Raw genomic sequence first — 16,753 nt, forward strand, 5'->3', positions numbered from 1 at the left:
TGAAGTCTCCCACTATTATTGTGTGGGAGTCTAAATCTCGTTTTAGGTTGTTAAGAACTTGCTTTATGTATCTGGGTGCTCCTGTGTTGGGGGTGTATATATTTAGGATACTTAGCTCTTCCTTTTGGGTTGACCCTTTTACCACTATGCAGTGTCCTTCTTTGTCTCTTTTGATTTTTGTTGGTTTGAAGTCCATTTTATCAGAGACTAGGATTGCAACCCCTGCTTTCTTTTGTTCTCCATTTGCTTGGTAAATCTTCTTCCATCCCTTTATTTTGAGTCTATGTGTGTTTTTGTATGTGAGGTGGGTTTCCTGAATACAGCACACTGATGGGTTTTGACTTTTTATCCAATTTGCCAGTCTGTGTCCTTTGATTGGGGTGTTTAGGCCATTTACATTCAATGTTAATATTGTTATGTGTAGATTTGATCCTGCCATTTTGTTACTGGCTGGTTTTCTTTCCCATTAGTTGACTCATTTTCTTCATTGCATTTTTGGACTTTGCCAACTGGTTTGCTTTTGCAATGACTGGTACTTGTTCCTTTCCATGCTTAGTGTTTCTTTCAGGAACTCTTGTAGGGCAGGTCTGGTGGTGACAAAATCTCTCAGTAATTGCTTGTCTGTAAAGGATTTTGTTTCTCCTTCACTTACAAAGCTTAGTTTGGCTGGATATGAGATTCTGGGCTGAAGTTCTTTTCTTTAAGGATGTTGAATATAGGCCCCCACTCTCTTCTGGCTTATAGGGTTTCTGCCGAGAGATCCTCTGTGAGTCTGATTGGCTTCCCTCTGTGGGTGACCCGACCTTTGTCTCTGGCTGCCCTTAGCATTTTTTCCTTCATTTCAACCCTGGTGAATCTGACGATTATGTGCCTTGGGGTTGCTCTTCTTGAGGAATATCTTTGTGGAGTTCTCTGTATTTCTTGAATTTGAAATTTGGACTGCCTTGCTAGGCTTGGGAAGTTCTCCTGGATAATATCCTGGAGTGTGTGTTCCAGCTTGGATTCATTATCCCCATCATATTCAGGTACACCGATCAAGCATAGATTAGGTCTTTTCACATAATCCCATATTTCTTGGAGGCTTTGTTCATTTCTTTTCACTCTTTTTTCTCTTGTCTTGCCTTCTCTTTTTATTTCATTAAGTTGATCTTCAATCTCTGATATCCTTTCTTCTGCTTGATTGATACGGCTATCAAAACTTGTGTTTGCTTCACATAGTTCTCGTGCTGTGCTTTTCAACTCCATCAAGTCATTTATGTTCTTCTCTAAGCTGGTTATTCTAGTTAGCATTTCGTCTAACCTTTTTTCAAGATTTTTGGTTTCTTTGCATTGAGTTAGAATGTGATCCTTTAGCTCAGAAAAGTTTGTTATTATCCACCTTCTGAAGCCTGTTTCTGTCAATTTGTTGCACTCCTTCTCAGTCAAGTTGTGATCCTGTGTTGTTGAGGAGTTGTGATCCCTTGAAGGAGAAGAGGTGTTCTGGTCTTTGATGGTTTCATCTTTTTTGCGCTGGTTTTTTCCTATCTTTGTGGATTTACCTGGCTGTGGTGTCAGGGAGCTGCTTGATGAGGTTGCTTGTCTGCCTGTGGAGGTGCTACTGGGTTTCTAGGGACTCCTTCAGGTTACTAGGGAAGCTTCCTGTGTCCTTTTTGTTTATACTGGGAGATTAGGCCTGCCTCTTCACCTCTTCGGCTGACTTGTAGGGGCTGCTGGGTTGTCAAGAACGCTGTCCCATTGCTACGTAGGCTTCCTGTATTTTTTGTTAAAACATGTAGCCCAGTCCCACCCCTCTAGTGGTGGCTTGTGCCCTTCCTCCACTGGGCTGGATCATTCAGGGTTCATCTCAGACTGTGGCACTGGCTGTGCAACCCACTAGAGTCAGAGCTTCAGCCCTCTGGGGTTTGTGGGGGAGGGTAGGGACCCACCCAGCTGCACCCGGCCATCTCTGGTCATGGGATAGGGGCCTGCCCAGCTGCTCCTGCTTACAGCTCTCTCTCTCTCTGGGCGGGGGTAGGGAGCGATAGCTCAGTCTGCAGGCTCTCCTGGCCGCCTTTTGGGTTTATATGTCTGTTTAGGTCTGTGTGCCAATCCGGGTCACCACCTGGATTATTATTCAACTCTGCACTTGTAATTCCCAGCACCTGACTGGCAAAGATCCCCTGTTGTATTGCTGAGGCTTTGGGGGAAGCGCTATATCTGGACTAGAGTACCAGAAGGGGAGCCTCCAACTCACCAGTCAGATGCACTTCCTGGGTGAAGCAGCACCCCTCCCTGCCTCGGTCTGCCCTGAGTGGGCTTTGCTCACCGTCAGACCAGACCCATTGAAATGCACCTGGTACCTCCATTGGAGCTAGGAGATCTCTGGATTTCTGCATCTCTCTCTCTGGGTGTTGTGCGCTGAAGTTGTGTCTATTCAGCCATCTTGGATCCTCTATTTGGCCATCTTGGATCCTCCTCAAACTCTTGACCTCCAGTGATCCACCCGCTTCAACTTCCCAAAGTGCTGGGATTACAGGCATGAGCCACCGCACTCAGAAATCATAGCATTTTAAAGCCAGAAAGGATCTTGGTGATTAAATTCACACTTTTTCTTTTAAAAATGAAGAAATGGAAGCCTAAAGAAGTTAAGTGATTAGTTAAAATCCATGGGCTGGAACTAGAACTGTGATCTCCAGAGACGGTGCTGGGAAAATCAGCTCCCTTGGCCGGGAATTGGTGAAAGCCCTGGCTTGTATCAGTTGCCAATTTCCATGGTCCTAATTCTCCCACCATGGGAGATTTCAAGCTGCCAACAGTTTAACAACTTGCTCACAAAAGTCCTAAAAAGCTAACAATCTAAGGAGATCTAAGTGGGCTCCCTTGTTAAATCCCCACCTCACCAAACTCCTTCTGCCTCTCGGCCCCATGGTAAGTGCTTTCGAAGAATAACTGAATGAACCATGTCTACTCTTTTTGTACTACTCTTACAAAGAAAACACAACCATCTGTCGAAGTTTTTATAAGCATATATAGCCTAAGAATTTAAGGAATCTTTTCTGCCATGCATTAATTCATATCTAACTTGAATAAATTACATCATTTGATGGGCTGAGCATCCTTCATCTGTGCTTTTGAATAGGCAAAAAGCAGTTTATTTGTCTTTTTTGAACTTTCAATCAGGAATGTCTGTTTTAGTCCTTTCTTTGAAGAACATTATGTTCTAAATGTTGTAAGAACATTAGCAGGTGGATCAAGACCTTAGAGGCCCAAGCTTTTAGCTCAATATTCAAAAGTTCCACATCCCACATCATCCCCACCCATCCCCCTCATTTATACTTTAAAAAATTGAATGAGCTACTTGAGATAGAATTAAACCTAGTCATTAAATCATAGTCATTGTCTTCCAAAAAAATGTCTGAAATGTGTGTGGCTGCAGAATAAGAAACTGAGGGATGGAGGAATCTTTCTTGTGTTGACTAAATATTTTTGTGTAGAGTTCAGAAGTTTCCAGTTAACCAACATTTGACTGCCAAGATTCTTATCTTCTTTCTCCTATGCCAAAGGAAGTGGTCATCTCACTTTTATTGGATGCATTCTTGCTTTCACAATTTCATCTATATTTTAGCTAATAAGAGTTTCATGCAATATTATTTAAATTTTGAATTTGTTCAGTAACTTACAAATCCATTTTCGGCAACATATGTTGGCAACCCACTAACGAGTGTCCAGTGGTCTGCAGGAGGCGTCCTTGGGGAAGAGAGGAAAGAAAATCATTGCAATATAGAGAAATGCAATGTGTGCAAAAATAACATGGCAACTGAAGCAGCAACTTCCCATCAATACTCACGGAATCACTTTGATCTCTTCTTTTCCATGTAAAATGTAATCAATGATTTTATAAAAGTTGACTTCCTAAGGAAAAAAGAGGATATTATGGGAATAATGTTATTTCCCAAATAAATCATTTTTCATTGGGAAACTTGTACTTTAAAACTCTTGTGAATAGAACCTTATTTCCCAACCACATTCTATTATAACATAAACGATCAAACTACTTTTATCCTGACTACAAACTTACAGTAAAACCAGAACTATTATTGGCTGTTTATCTACAGGTACAAGGCTAAAGTAAATTTTGTTTTTAAACAGTTTAATTGCCTCACACAGCTTTTGGGATGGGGGAATCTTTAGCTACCAAATCATCAGAGAGTCTGTTTTTACTTTCAAGTGATGCCTTTTGTTGTCGAGAAATACCTGACATTAATAACTTCACTAGGACAAATCACATAATTTCTCAACTGCAGTCAGTTGTACATCATATATAGTGAGCCCATAACCTCCTTTCATCAGTGACTTATCTCAACAGGTGCCTCAGAAACAGGAGGTTACATTGCCAAAGGTGAAAGGGACTAGAGAAGTATTCTCTCTGTTTCATGGGGAAGATGATGAACCTGAGGCCTAGATACATTCCATCCCCTTGACTTCTCTTTCCTGTGTGCTCTGGACACAAGGGTTTCTGCCCTCATGAAGTTTGCAGTCAAGGGGGAAGTAAGCCTAACCCAACCCTTCCTTGGGGATTCTAATCCCACATATCTGAAGAAGGGCCCAGGTACTTCTTTAAAATATTGTGCAGGTGGCTCTGATGCATTCCTCCCTGTTGAGAACCACTAGTCTACCAAGCCCTGGCTTCATAGAAAAGGAAATGGAGAGGCTTAACAATGAGTTAAGGCAAGGGCCAGTCAGCTCTGGCTTAGGGCAGAGCTGGGACTAGAACCTCAAACTCCTTGTCTAGTGCTGTTTCTACGACTCCAGGCCTTTTCAGGCCAGTGCTCCTTCCTCTATGCACTGTGGCCTCTTAGTTTTAGCACCTGAAACCACACACAGACAGCATCAAGGAAGACATTTGCACATACCCTGCCATCAGGTGTTTTTGGACCTTTATACGGCTCTACGTCTCCAAGCTTGATTGGCCATTCATCATAGAATTCCTGGAGGCAATGAGATTTAAATGTCATTAAATACAATGTTCCATGACCTACCATATCTTATATGAATTTTATGTGTTTGTATATTTTATGTTAATCTACATAGTTCTGGAATTTTAGTGCTGAAAGATCTATCATTCCCAACAATACTGCTTAGGAATTTTTGACTGTGAACAAACCACTTAACCTTTTAAATCTGTAAAATAGGGATAACAGTAGAATTTGTACTAAAGAATTGTTGTGAGGATTAAATAAATAATACATAGCAAACATCTACCCTGGCACATAGTTCAAAGTACTCAATGTACAGCAGTTCTTTCATAGATAATTCAACTAAATCTGGTTTGATTCAGAGGGTTGGCCAAGGTCGCACAGAGTGGCCAAGTGTTGGTTGCTTTACCCAGCATCCATTCTCCTTTTTTCCTTACTGGCATAACCTGACATGATGGGGGTATCAGGTGGTAATTTTCCATCAGACCACAGCCCATGAGTGGTCTACATGAGGTGCCTAGATCAGTTTGAGGGCAGGTATGCGGCCCAGCTCTGGACTATGAAGAAGGGGGAGAAGTCTGCTGAGGGACTCCTGGGGAAAGGTATTCCTCAGATGAAAGCTGATGAGAGTGACATTTGGAGGAAACACCTCCCAGTTGTATCATGACTGTGTGCCATGATTTGAGCTGCAACAGCCATCTTTCCACCATAGAGGAGGCCTCACCAACATGCTGCAGGTAGCAAGACCTTGCCAGGAAGAAGGAGAAGGCACCTGGACTTTGATGACTGCACTGATCTCTGAATCAACCAGTACTAGCACTGCCCTACCTTGTTAAGGGGTAGATTAACATCATATTGTTAGAGATGCTTTTAGCTGTGTCTGATGTTTCTTATAGCCAAAAGAATCCTAACCAATATACTCAGCTAGAAAGTCCCAGAACCAAGATCAGAACCCAGCAATCCTAGTGCTTCATCCTATGTTTATCCACTTAGAATAATTACTCTGAAAAAATAACTTCCAATCACATGGATATTAAAAAATATAAATAAGGCCAGGTGCAGTGGCTCATGCCTGCAATCCCAGCACTTTGAGAGGCAGAGGTGGGCAGAACACTTGAAGACAGGAGTTCGAGACCAGCCTGGCCTACATGAGAAACCCTGTCTCTACTAAAAATACAAAAAATGAGTGGGCATGTGGTACAGGCCTGTAATCCCAGCTACTGAGGCACGAGAATCGCTTGAACCTGGGAGGCCGAGGTTGCAGTGAGCCAAGATCATGCCATTGCACCCCAGCCTGGTGACAGAGTGAGATTCTGTTCCCGCCACCCAAAAAAAGAAAAGAAAAAATATATAAATAATATGGTATCATTAGTTGTTTTGAACTAGAAGGGTACCAACAGAATTAAAGAAGATGAGACAAGGGCATTATTGTGAATAATATTAAATGTTTCAATATTTCTACTTTAAAATAATTAAATTTTTTTAGACTACAAAACTTCAGGTTGGTAAAGATAATATTGATTATGCACCTACTATGTAAACTCTAGACACCATATATAGTGTTTATAGATATATCTTACTGTGGTTGCTTCTAATATTTAGTAATTGTGAAAAAAGCTACCATAAACATTTTGATATTTATTATTTATTTAATCCTCATAACAATTCTTTAGTACAAATTCTACTGTTATCCCTGTTTTACAGATTTAAAAGGTTAAGTAATTTGTTCACAGTCAAAAAATATATGTAAGATGTATATATAAACACTATGTATATATATATTTAATCTCTAATTCTCACAATCAATAAGAGAGATGTCCTCATTTTGCAGATGAAGAAACCGAGTATCAGGTAGTTTAAAAGACTTGCTGACAAGAAGAACAAAGTCAAAGAGCTGACACTACCTGACTTTAAGATTTGCCATAAAGCTGCAATAATCAAGGCAGTGTGGTATTAATGAAAGAATGGACAAATGAATCAATGGAACAAACTAGAGAACCCAGAAATAGACCCTCACAAATATAGTCGACTTTGACAAAGGAGCAAAGGCAATAAACAAAGAATAGTCTTTTCAACAATTTGTATTGGAACCACTGAGTATCTACATGTAAAAAAAAGTGAATCTAGAAACAGAACTTACACCTTTCACAAAAAAAAAAACTCGAAATGGATTATACACCTAAATGTAAAACACACAAGTATAAAAATTCTAGGAGATGACATAGAAAATCTAGGTGAACTTGGATTTGATGAGACTTCATAGATACAACACCAAAAGCACAATCCATGAAAGAAAAAATATTGAAAAATTGGACTTCATTAAAATTAAAAGCTTCTGTTCTGCAGAAGACACTGTTAAGAGAATGAAAAAATGAGCCACAGACTGGGAGAAAGTATTTGCAAATCACATGTTTGGTAAAGGACTTGGATTCCTAATATACAAATAACTCATAATTGAATGATAAGAAAACAACGTATTAAAAAGTGGGCAAAAGATCTGAGCAGATGTCTCCCTAAGAAGATATACAGATGGCAAGTAAACATATGAGAAGATGCTCGCCATCATATATCATTGGGGAACTGCAAATTAAAACAACAAGGAGATACCACGACTAATACCCTAAATACTGACATTAGCGACTGCTGGTGAGAATGTGCAGCTGGTAGATGTGCAAAACAGTAAAGTCACTTTGGAAGACAGTCTGCCAGTTTCTTACACAGATCAATTAGTCTTACAATACAATCCAGCAATTGCCCTCTTTGGTATTTACCCAATTGAGTTGAAAACATATAGACACACATAAACCTGCATACAATGTTTATGGCAGCTTTATTCACAATCACTAAATATTAGAAGCAACCAAGATACTCTTCAATAGGTAAATGTATAAACAAACTGCCATACAATGGAATATTATTCAGTGATAAAAATAAATTAGCTATTGAGTCATGAAAAGACATGGAAGAAACTTAAATGCATATTTCAAAGTGAAAAGCCAGTCTGAAAAAGCTACATACTGTATGATTCCAACTATATGGCATTCTGGAAAAGGCAAAAACTATAGAAACAGTTAAAAAAAAAAAAAATTGGTGGCTACCAGGAGTTTGGAAAGGATGAGGGAAGGCTGAATATGTGAAGCAGAGGACTTCTAGGCACTGAAACTAGTCTGTCTGATACTGTAATACAGATATTTGACATTACACATTTGTCAAAACCCAGAGAACTGCACAAAGAATGAACCCTAATGTAAACTATGGACTTTAGTTAATAATAATATATCGATAATGATTCATCACATCACACTAATCCAAGATGTTAATAACAGGGAAACTGAGAGAAAGAGGAAACTCTGTACTTTCTAAGCAATTTTTCTGTAAACCTAATACTACTCTAAAAATAAAGTCTGTTAATTAATGTAAAAAGAAAACCAGATTTGCTGAAGACTCATATTACTAGGAAGCAGAAAAGCCAGGATTCAAGCCATCTTTTTTGCTCCAAGATACACACTTTTATCTCTGTTCTTGTGATCGATCATGACTAATCATTTACATAGTGTATCTATTTTTTTAAGGATCACATTTCCTGTGGTGTGTGTTTTATAGGTGATATTAGATGAGACAAAATGTATAGAACAATAAGAACCTTCTCCTTGGTCATGTCCAGCAGTCCAATGGAGTATCTTTCACAGTTCAGGTATGTTCTAACCGTGTAGAGTGCTTTGTGAAACTGTCGCTCAACATCTGTGAGTTCTTCAAATACTTTATTGGCTGACCACATAAGTATCTGAAAGTAGGTATCAAAAACAAAACAGAATAAAGTATGCTATGGAGAGATGCAGCATTTGCCATAAGAAAACACAAGGTGCATCAAATAAAATGAATACATATCACTGGAAAATGCAATTCTGATTTTGAACATGTGTATGGCCGACAAACTACTCAGATCCTCTAGGTAAGATGATTAGTAGACCTTTGCAAGGCTGTGAGTCTATGGGGAGAAAGAAACCATGATCGGTTCCTGTGTCTAAATGTTTTGGCTCCAAAGGGGAAGTGCCCTGAAAATGGATGCAGAGATGGTCCCTGGGTGGAGAATCCGGTATTGGTGGCCCACTGGCTCCTGCTGGCCCTCATGTGGAGAGAGCCACATGCCTCCTTCCATGCATCCAGAGCTAGTTGGAGGTAATCTTACCTGGAGAGTTCGAGTGAGAAGGGACCTCCCTCTCAACCTCTACCCCTGCATTGTACTGGTGGAGAAACTGAGGTCCAGAGAGTGGGCCAGACTCAGGTATCTTGGCTACCAATATTGCTCTTTCTTCCTCTGTCTCATGGAAGCAGGAATAACATGCTCTTCAAATTAATAGGTTTACTATGACCCAGCTTGTTGCTACAAGCTTTATGTGAGAGCTAAAGACAAATAGTCACAACCACCATCTGAAGTAGGTACCATAATTGTCATCACCATCTCATAGGCAGAAATGCCAAGGTCACTCGGGATCTAGACCGAAGAAAGCCAAGCCAGTTGTGCACACAGAAGGAGAGCCTGGGGTGCAGGGGAGTGTGGGTGGGGAGAGCGGCAGGAAGATCATGAGAGGACACCTGGGACTGAGGTCTGGGGATCTGCTCCACATGGCTTAAACCCCCAGGAGGGATAGGAGGGATCTGAATTTGTTGTGTCTGAGTGCCTTTGTCAGAATAGGTCAGCATGGAATGATTAATGTTGCCTTCCTTTTACCTGGCTTCTTCGGGACTCAATATTGTACATGTAGGTGGTATGATGAAGCTTTAGGATGATAGACACAAAGTTGAGGTATTTGGAAAAGACCTACAGGCGGCAGAGAAGAACAAGTTATGGTTGTGGCATCTTTTCTTAGGTTATACAACAACAAATAAATTTCCTGAGTCTCCAACCGGATGCCCAGGGTTAGCATTACCTCTTCATCCTGTTTGGAAAATTCAGATGCATTTACTTTGTTAAGTGCCATGATCACAGCAAGAACCTCCTTGCCCATCACGATCGGGGTTGCCAGCAGGTTCTTAGTGACATACCCAGTTTGCTTGTCCATGAAGTCAGAAAAATGACTGTTCTGAAAGAAATAGTCACACATTTGCCAACGTGGCACAGAATCATAGAGTGGTAGATCTAGGGATGATGACAGATCATTCTCTCTCATTTAAATACTACCAGCAGATAACCAGGGCTCCAGTACAGTGGTCCCCAACCAACAATCCCACTCCACCTACCATCTTATGACTGCATAGAATGGAATTTCCCATTTCAGAATAAGCGCTTCCCACCTGAGCTATGGCCTATCTAGGTTAGGCTGAGGTTGGACCAGAAGAAAAGAGGTGATGAGACAGCCAAGTGGAAAGGGAGGTGGTAAGAGGAAGAGGGGGAAGGCGCAGGGTTAGGATAGACAGCAAGTGTGTATAGGGAAGGAGATCACAGCTGGGAATACAGACAGTTCCTAGAGCGCTTCTCTCTCATCACAAAGGAAAAACATGCACTTGAAACCATCAACCCATATGTCCTAACATAAAGCCAAAATTCTCATTCCACCCAGTTCCTTCAATCTAGCCTACTTGAGGAAATCTGTGCTAACTGCTGGTGTGTCTCCTTCTATGCCTTTCTCTGTGCTTGAACAAAGAGTTTTCCTGTCTATTTTTTCTAAGATTTCCTCTTCTAATTGCTTATAATAGTTTCATCACTTAACAATGTCTTATGGACTTCCCTGAAGACCAATGCATATAGATGTGAACTCACCTCTTAGACTCATGCACACTATTCCACCCTGCATGCTCTATGATCCACTCAATGGTCCTCTACTGATTCTGCCTGTTTATAGTTTTCCCCACTACCAACAATACTGCACTAATCCTTCTTGCATTTATTTTTATGTGACAGATTCCCCAAAAAGGAAATCCCTTTTGCTGGATCAACAGGAACATGCACTTTTTTATTACATATATTACTTTGATGGAAGGTTCACATTCTGAGGCTGGGCGCCATGGTTCATCCCTGTAATCCCAGCACTTTGGGAGGCCGAGGCAGGCGGATCCCCTGAGGTCAGCAGTTTGAGACCATCATGGCCAACTTGATAAAAACCCTGTCTCTACTAAAAATATAAAAATTAGCCAAGCATGGCGGCACATGCCTGTAGTCTCAGCTACTCGGGAGGATGAGGCAGGAGAGTCGCTTGAACCCGGGAGGTGGAGGTTGCCATAAGCCGAGATCATGCCATTATACTCTAGCCTGGGCAACAAGAACGAAACTCTGTCTCAAAAAAAAGAAAAAGAAAGGTTCACATTCTTACTTCCACTGACCCTGTGTGAGAGGACTGAGGACTACCCTCGTGCCAGCATCAGATGCTTATCAGGTTTTTAAGGTTCTACCAAGCTTATGTCTTTCATTCCTATTCTTTATTTCTTTCTTTGGGAGAGAGGAAGGTGGATCTTCCCAGATTCAGGCCTCATAGAGTAGATTCAAGAGATGATTTTAATCCACTGACCACAGCAGAGGCTGAGCGATGAGTCTAGAGAAGCGCACAAATGGAAGGACTTGAGAAAAAGGTCGAGGAAGGAAATGATCTTACTAGCTATCATTTCAGAGAATAGCCGCTCAAGGTGGGTTTAGACTCAGCCTTCCTTGGGTCATGACATTCTTCCCTTTGAACCTAGGACTTCTTCAATTAGAACTGAACCTTCAGCCTTAACTCTGAGACTTGTTGGCCAAAATTAGTGTGGTATTCCTTCCACAGTTGTATTCTTTTCATTTCCCTGTGTTGGCAGTGCTTCTAAAAGCAGCACAAACCTTGGAGACTGGATTCTGTCTGGGTTCTCAAAGTACAAAATGTGAGAATTTTCTGTGTGTCATTTTCAGGCCAGAGTTTCCACCAGGGAACAAGGGCTGGTTGACCAATAGAACTCACAGAGCTCAAATGAGATTAGCAGTCCTGAGACATGCCTCAGAATCACCAGCAGATTAATGGAGCAGATACACTGAATCCTAATCGCCTCCAGTGGAACCTGTACTTTTAAGTGGCACAGGTCATTCTTAGGCTCAACCCAATGGGGAATCACTCCTGTGGAGGATCACCAGAAATGGTACCGCTCTCAGAGGAAATGTGGGATGTAAAGGGGATGAATGCGCCCCTCACCCAGACCTCTTTCATACCTTTCTCAAAGTGGAAACACACAAACCAACTATTTATTTAGGCATCAGCGTTGCATAAAGGCACGGAATGTTTTGGAGTCAGATTTTCTTGGCTGAAACTGGGCCCCAATGTACTAGCTGTATGGTTCCAGGCATGTTACTTACCCTCTGTGTCCTTGTTTTCTAATCTGAAAATAGGGATAATGCTTCCATCTACTGCCTAGAATCCCTGATGTGGAGATAGAATAAATAGTACAGGCAGAGCACTTAGAAAAGTGTCTGGCACATAGTAGATATTCAGTAAGTACTTGGAAGAGAAAGTTAGTGCTTCTCTAGGCTTTCCTGAATGAAAAGTAGTTGTTTTGCAATTACCATTTTGCTTCTAGTTTTAATTTTTCTAGACAATTCAAATCACTGGAGAAATCAGATGCCCATAGCTGGATGTAGGCCTGCCATACTGGGGAGCAGCCTTCCTTCTGAGGGCCAACACACTGCCTCACGCCACCAACAATCACATTTCTTTCCTATCCACTTTATCTGTTACTTCTGTTTCCCCATAGCATCTTCACCCTCAGACCAAAGTCTCTGCAAGCTTTGTTAGATTCTTTCTCTTAATCCACTGCTTATCTAGACCAGCTCCCATTGTTTCCCTTCTACCCTGTTATCCATGCAGATCACGTCATCTTTATTTACACAGCCTGGACACTAAAGGAATAATCGAAATACCAGAAACATGCACCATGGGAAGAAGTTAAGCAGGACTTTTTTTGTTTGTTTGAGATGGAGTTTCGCTCTTGTTGTCCAGGCTAGAGTGCAATGGCGCGATCTCGGCTTACTGCATCCTCTGCCTTCTGGGTTCAAGGGATTCTCCTGCCTCAGCCTCACGAATAGCTGGAATTACAGGCGCCTGCCACCACACCTGGCTAATTTTTTTATTTTTAGTAGAGACAGGGTTTCGCCATGTTGGCCAGGCTGGTCTCAAACTCCTGACATCAGGTGATCCGCCCGCCTCAACCTCCCAAAGTGCTGGGATTGCAGGCGTGAGCCACCGTGCCCGGCCAGCAGCACTTCTTTGCAAACATGTTTCTTTCTGCAGCTTCAAACCTAACGTCATTTTATTCCAGATTCTAAACACAAGGAAATGTTCTTAAGTTCGATGGACTGTTTTGAGAAAATGGCTTGAACGTTTCAAAATTTAATATTTGCTTATTATTACATCTGAAACCCCTAGATAAACCAGCCATCAAGTTACAGCACAGGGGAAGGGAGGGGTTTTTGTGTTTTATTTTCACTAGCTCAAAAAATCCTTAGTGAAGTTTCTTTATGTAAATCTGTGTGTGTCCCTTGATGGTTCTTCAGAGAAGCCCTTGAAGGCAGCTGGAGAACATTGTTTAGAGCAACAGGAGGCCTGATCCCTGATCAGATGTCAATAAATCCTGATTAAACACCCTTAACCCTTGAGATTCAAGGCAGAAGTAGAGGAAGGAAGGAAGAGAGAGGAAGGGGGACTTTTTTTTTTTTTTTTTGAGATGGCGTTTCCCTCTTGTTGACCAGGCTGGAGTGCAATGGCGCAATCTCTGCCTCCCGAGTTCAAGTGATTCTCCTGCCTCAGCCTCCTGAGTAGCTAGGATTACAGGCATGTGCCACCATGCCCGGCTAATTTTGTATTTTTTAGTAGAGACAGGGTTTCTCCATGTTGGTCAGGCTGGTCTCAAACTCCTGACCTCAGGTGATCCGGCCGCCTCAGCCTCCCAAAGTGCTGGGATAACAGGCGTGAGCCGCTGTGCCTAGCCGGAAGGAGGACTTTTTTTTTTTGAAATGGAGTCTCGTCCCTGTTGCCCAGGCTGGAGTGCAATGGCATGATCTCAGCTCACCACAATATCCACCCGGAAGGAGGACTCTTAAATCATAGTCAGAATCAAGATCACCCATAGTTCACGGACAGCTTTCCCAAAAGAGAAAGAAACAACTTTGAGGATATCTCTCAGTTTCCTGTTGTTAAAAGTCTTCCTGCCTTCAACTTGTTTTAAATCAGGCAATAATTATTGACCCTTTTTTGGCCAACCACACCCAGCTCCTAAACCCCGACTGGTACAATGACAATATTATCGCAGCTATCATTTATTGAGCATCTACTATGAGCCAGGTCCTTCGTATACATTTAGTCTGTACATTTGCTTATCTCCATTTTTTAGGGGTAGAAACTCCATCACACACTTACTAAGTCACAGACATGGATCTGCACCCAGGTCTGTCTAATTAATGCCAAAGGCCTCTCCCTATACCAAGTGGCTTCCCTGTTACCTTCATGGACCCTCCAAGGTTGGGAGTATGTACTTTTGTCCAGGTGTGAGAAGTCTTTCCCTCACCTGCTCCCACACTGCTAAGCAGAGAAAAGTTGTATGTGGTCAGGGCTGTGGTAGAAAGAGGGAGGCCTCCAAGGGGTCCACCCACCTCAGCCTCCCAAAGTGCTGAGATTACAGGCGTGAGCCACCGTGCTTGGCCAGCAGCACTTCTTTGCAAACACATTTCACTCTGTGGCTTGAAACTTAATGCCGTTTTATTCCAGATTCTAAACACAAGGAAATGTTCTTAAGTTCAATGGACTGTTTACCCAAGGTTTACCCATCCCTTCTTTAAAAGCCTTTCAAACAAATTCCTGAATTAACCTGAGTTATTGCCCCAGCCCTGCCACATCCTGCCCACCTGACTTTGAATGACTCCTATGATATAGGCTGGAAATTAAAAATGCAATCCTTATCAGAGAATGTTTTTTAAATTGCCAAGTGCAATGAAAAGAGGAAGAATTAATTAGATATTTCATTTAGAACATTGGTTTCTACTTCCTTTCCCGTTGCAAATCTTACTACAGCGGCTAAAGCATGGTGAAACTGCAGGGGTGTAAGGTAGCCAAACAGAGCGCTGGACACGTACTCAGCTACCTCCATTCCAACCCTTCTCATCCACAGGCACGTACCATGACCCAGGGGAGATACAATGCCTGTAGCTTCAACTTCCTGTCCGCCACAGGACAGAGTCAGGCTAAAGACTTGATAAGCCCCTTTCATCTCTAATATTCCACAGTTGATTTGAAATTCACTTCCTCCTCCTGTATCTGCTCACCCAATAGACCAGTGGTTTTCAACATTGGCTGCATATGAGAAGTACCTGGGGGAGCTTTTTAAAAATACTAATGCCAGGGCCAGGCACGATGGCTCACACCTGTAATCCCAGCACTTTGGGAGGCCGAGGTAGGTGGATCACCTGAGATCAGAAGTTTGGTACCAGCCTAGCCAACGTGGTGGAACCTTGTTTCTACTAAAACTACAAAAATTAGCCAGGCATGGTGGCTCACACCTGTAGTCCCAGCTCCTCAGGAGGCTGAGGCGGGAGAATTGCTTGAACCCGGGAGGCAGAGGTTGCAGTGAGCCAAGATTGCACCATTGCACTCCAGCCTGGGCGATGGAGTGAGACTCTGTCTCAAAACTAACTAAATAAATAAATAATAAAATAAAAATAAAAATACTAATGCCTGAATTCTAACCTTTAAGAGTCCGCTGTAACAATAAAGCCACAAATATGGTTTCATGGATTGTGTTTGGTTTTTTTTTGTTTTTGAAAAAGGGTTTCATTCTGTCATCCAGGCTGGAGTGCAGTATGTGAACTTAGCTCACTGCAGCTTCAGCCTCCCAGGCTCAAGTCATCCTCCCACCTCAGCCTTCCAAGTAGCTGGGACTCCAGGCACACGCCAGCATGACTGGCCAATTTTTGTATTTTTGGTAGAGACGGGGGTTCCCTATGTTGGTCAGGCTGGCCTCTTAACTCCTGGGCTTAAGCCATCCACCCGCTTTGGCCTCCCAAAGTGCTGGGATTACAGGCGTGAGCTACTGCACCCAGCTTAACACGGTTTTAATGTGCAGCCAGAGTTGAAAATCCCCACTCTAGAGGGAAAAAATGTAAAGAAGCAGTTGAAATGAAGAGTCAATAGGGCCTCTGTCTTTCCTGTGAGCACAGAACTGTATCTGTCTTCAACACATATTTCTGAGTCCCACCCAGAATAGCCAGGAGCCCTCCAGAGAAGAGAGGAGAGACTCCCCACTCCCAGATGAAGCGCTCCGTCCATTCTCTGATGCCCGCCATGGACAGCCACAGACCAAAACCACCTCCAAGCAGCTCCATGCTATCATTTCCTCCTCACCACGGAGAACTGGGCTCATTAGAGCATAACAGCAGAAATCACTTTACCCATCTCTTCTTTAAAAGCCTTTCAAAAAGATTCCTGAATGCCACTTTTTAAAGTTTGATGTCCTAGTGGAAATGGGCTCAGCTGGAGACCTTCAAGGAGCATATTCCCATGAGAAAACCTCAGGATGTGTGGACATTGCTTTCCAGCTGGTTGTCTAGAGAACTTTGCCCTAAGGACAAGCATCTGTTTAGTCACCTAAAGCAGCCACAGTCAGCTTCAAAAGCAAACTCAACCCAGCTCAAACTCACTGAAGGGAGGAATTATTCAGGACTGAAGGCCCTACCGGCTCCATGGTAATCCTTGCACCTGAGCGGTGTCCTGTGGCTGTTTGCAGGGAGTTGCCCATGTTTGACGACTTCCATACCTCTTGGGTCCGTGTGACCCTCTCCCTATAATCAGCTT

General features: G+C 42.4%; 2 protein-coding genes across 4 annotated transcripts in view; one reads left to right on the plus strand and one right to left on the minus strand.

The window, feature by feature from the left end:
* The window catches only part of RBP4 (retinol binding protein 4), an 85,979-nt gene that overhangs the window by 46,899 nt on the left and 22,327 nt on the right, over positions 1 to 16,753 (plus strand). The window lies entirely within an intron of this gene.
* The window catches only part of PDE6C (phosphodiesterase 6C), a 64,861-nt gene that overhangs the window by 46,384 nt on the left and 1,724 nt on the right, over positions 1 to 16,753 (minus strand). For 2 of the 3 annotated variants that reach the window (XM_012454793.2, XM_012454794.3), the window contains exons 2-7: positions 9,887 to 10,039; positions 9,688 to 9,777; positions 8,599 to 8,739; positions 4,893 to 4,967; positions 3,827 to 3,891; positions 3,660 to 3,726 (exon numbers count right to left, since the gene is read on the minus strand). In XM_012454793.2, coding sequence (XP_012310216.2) covers positions 3,660 to 3,726; positions 3,827 to 3,891; positions 4,893 to 4,967; positions 8,599 to 8,739; positions 9,688 to 9,777; positions 9,887 to 10,039 — 591 coding nt within the window. Of the gene's footprint in view, positions 1 to 3,659; positions 3,727 to 3,826; positions 3,892 to 4,892; positions 4,968 to 8,598; positions 8,740 to 9,687; positions 9,778 to 9,886; positions 10,040 to 16,634; positions 16,704 to 16,753 lie in introns of those variants that run through there. The other variant, XM_012454795.3, reaches the window with a different exon arrangement.

Source organism: Aotus nancymaae, unplaced genomic scaffold (genome assembly GCF_030222135.1).
Source record: "Aotus nancymaae isolate 86718 unplaced genomic scaffold, 86718_ANA_hifiasm-v0.15.2.pri h1tg000010l, whole genome shotgun sequence".
NCBI classification, from domain to species: domain Eukaryota; kingdom Metazoa; phylum Chordata; class Mammalia; order Primates; family Aotidae; genus Aotus; species Aotus nancymaae.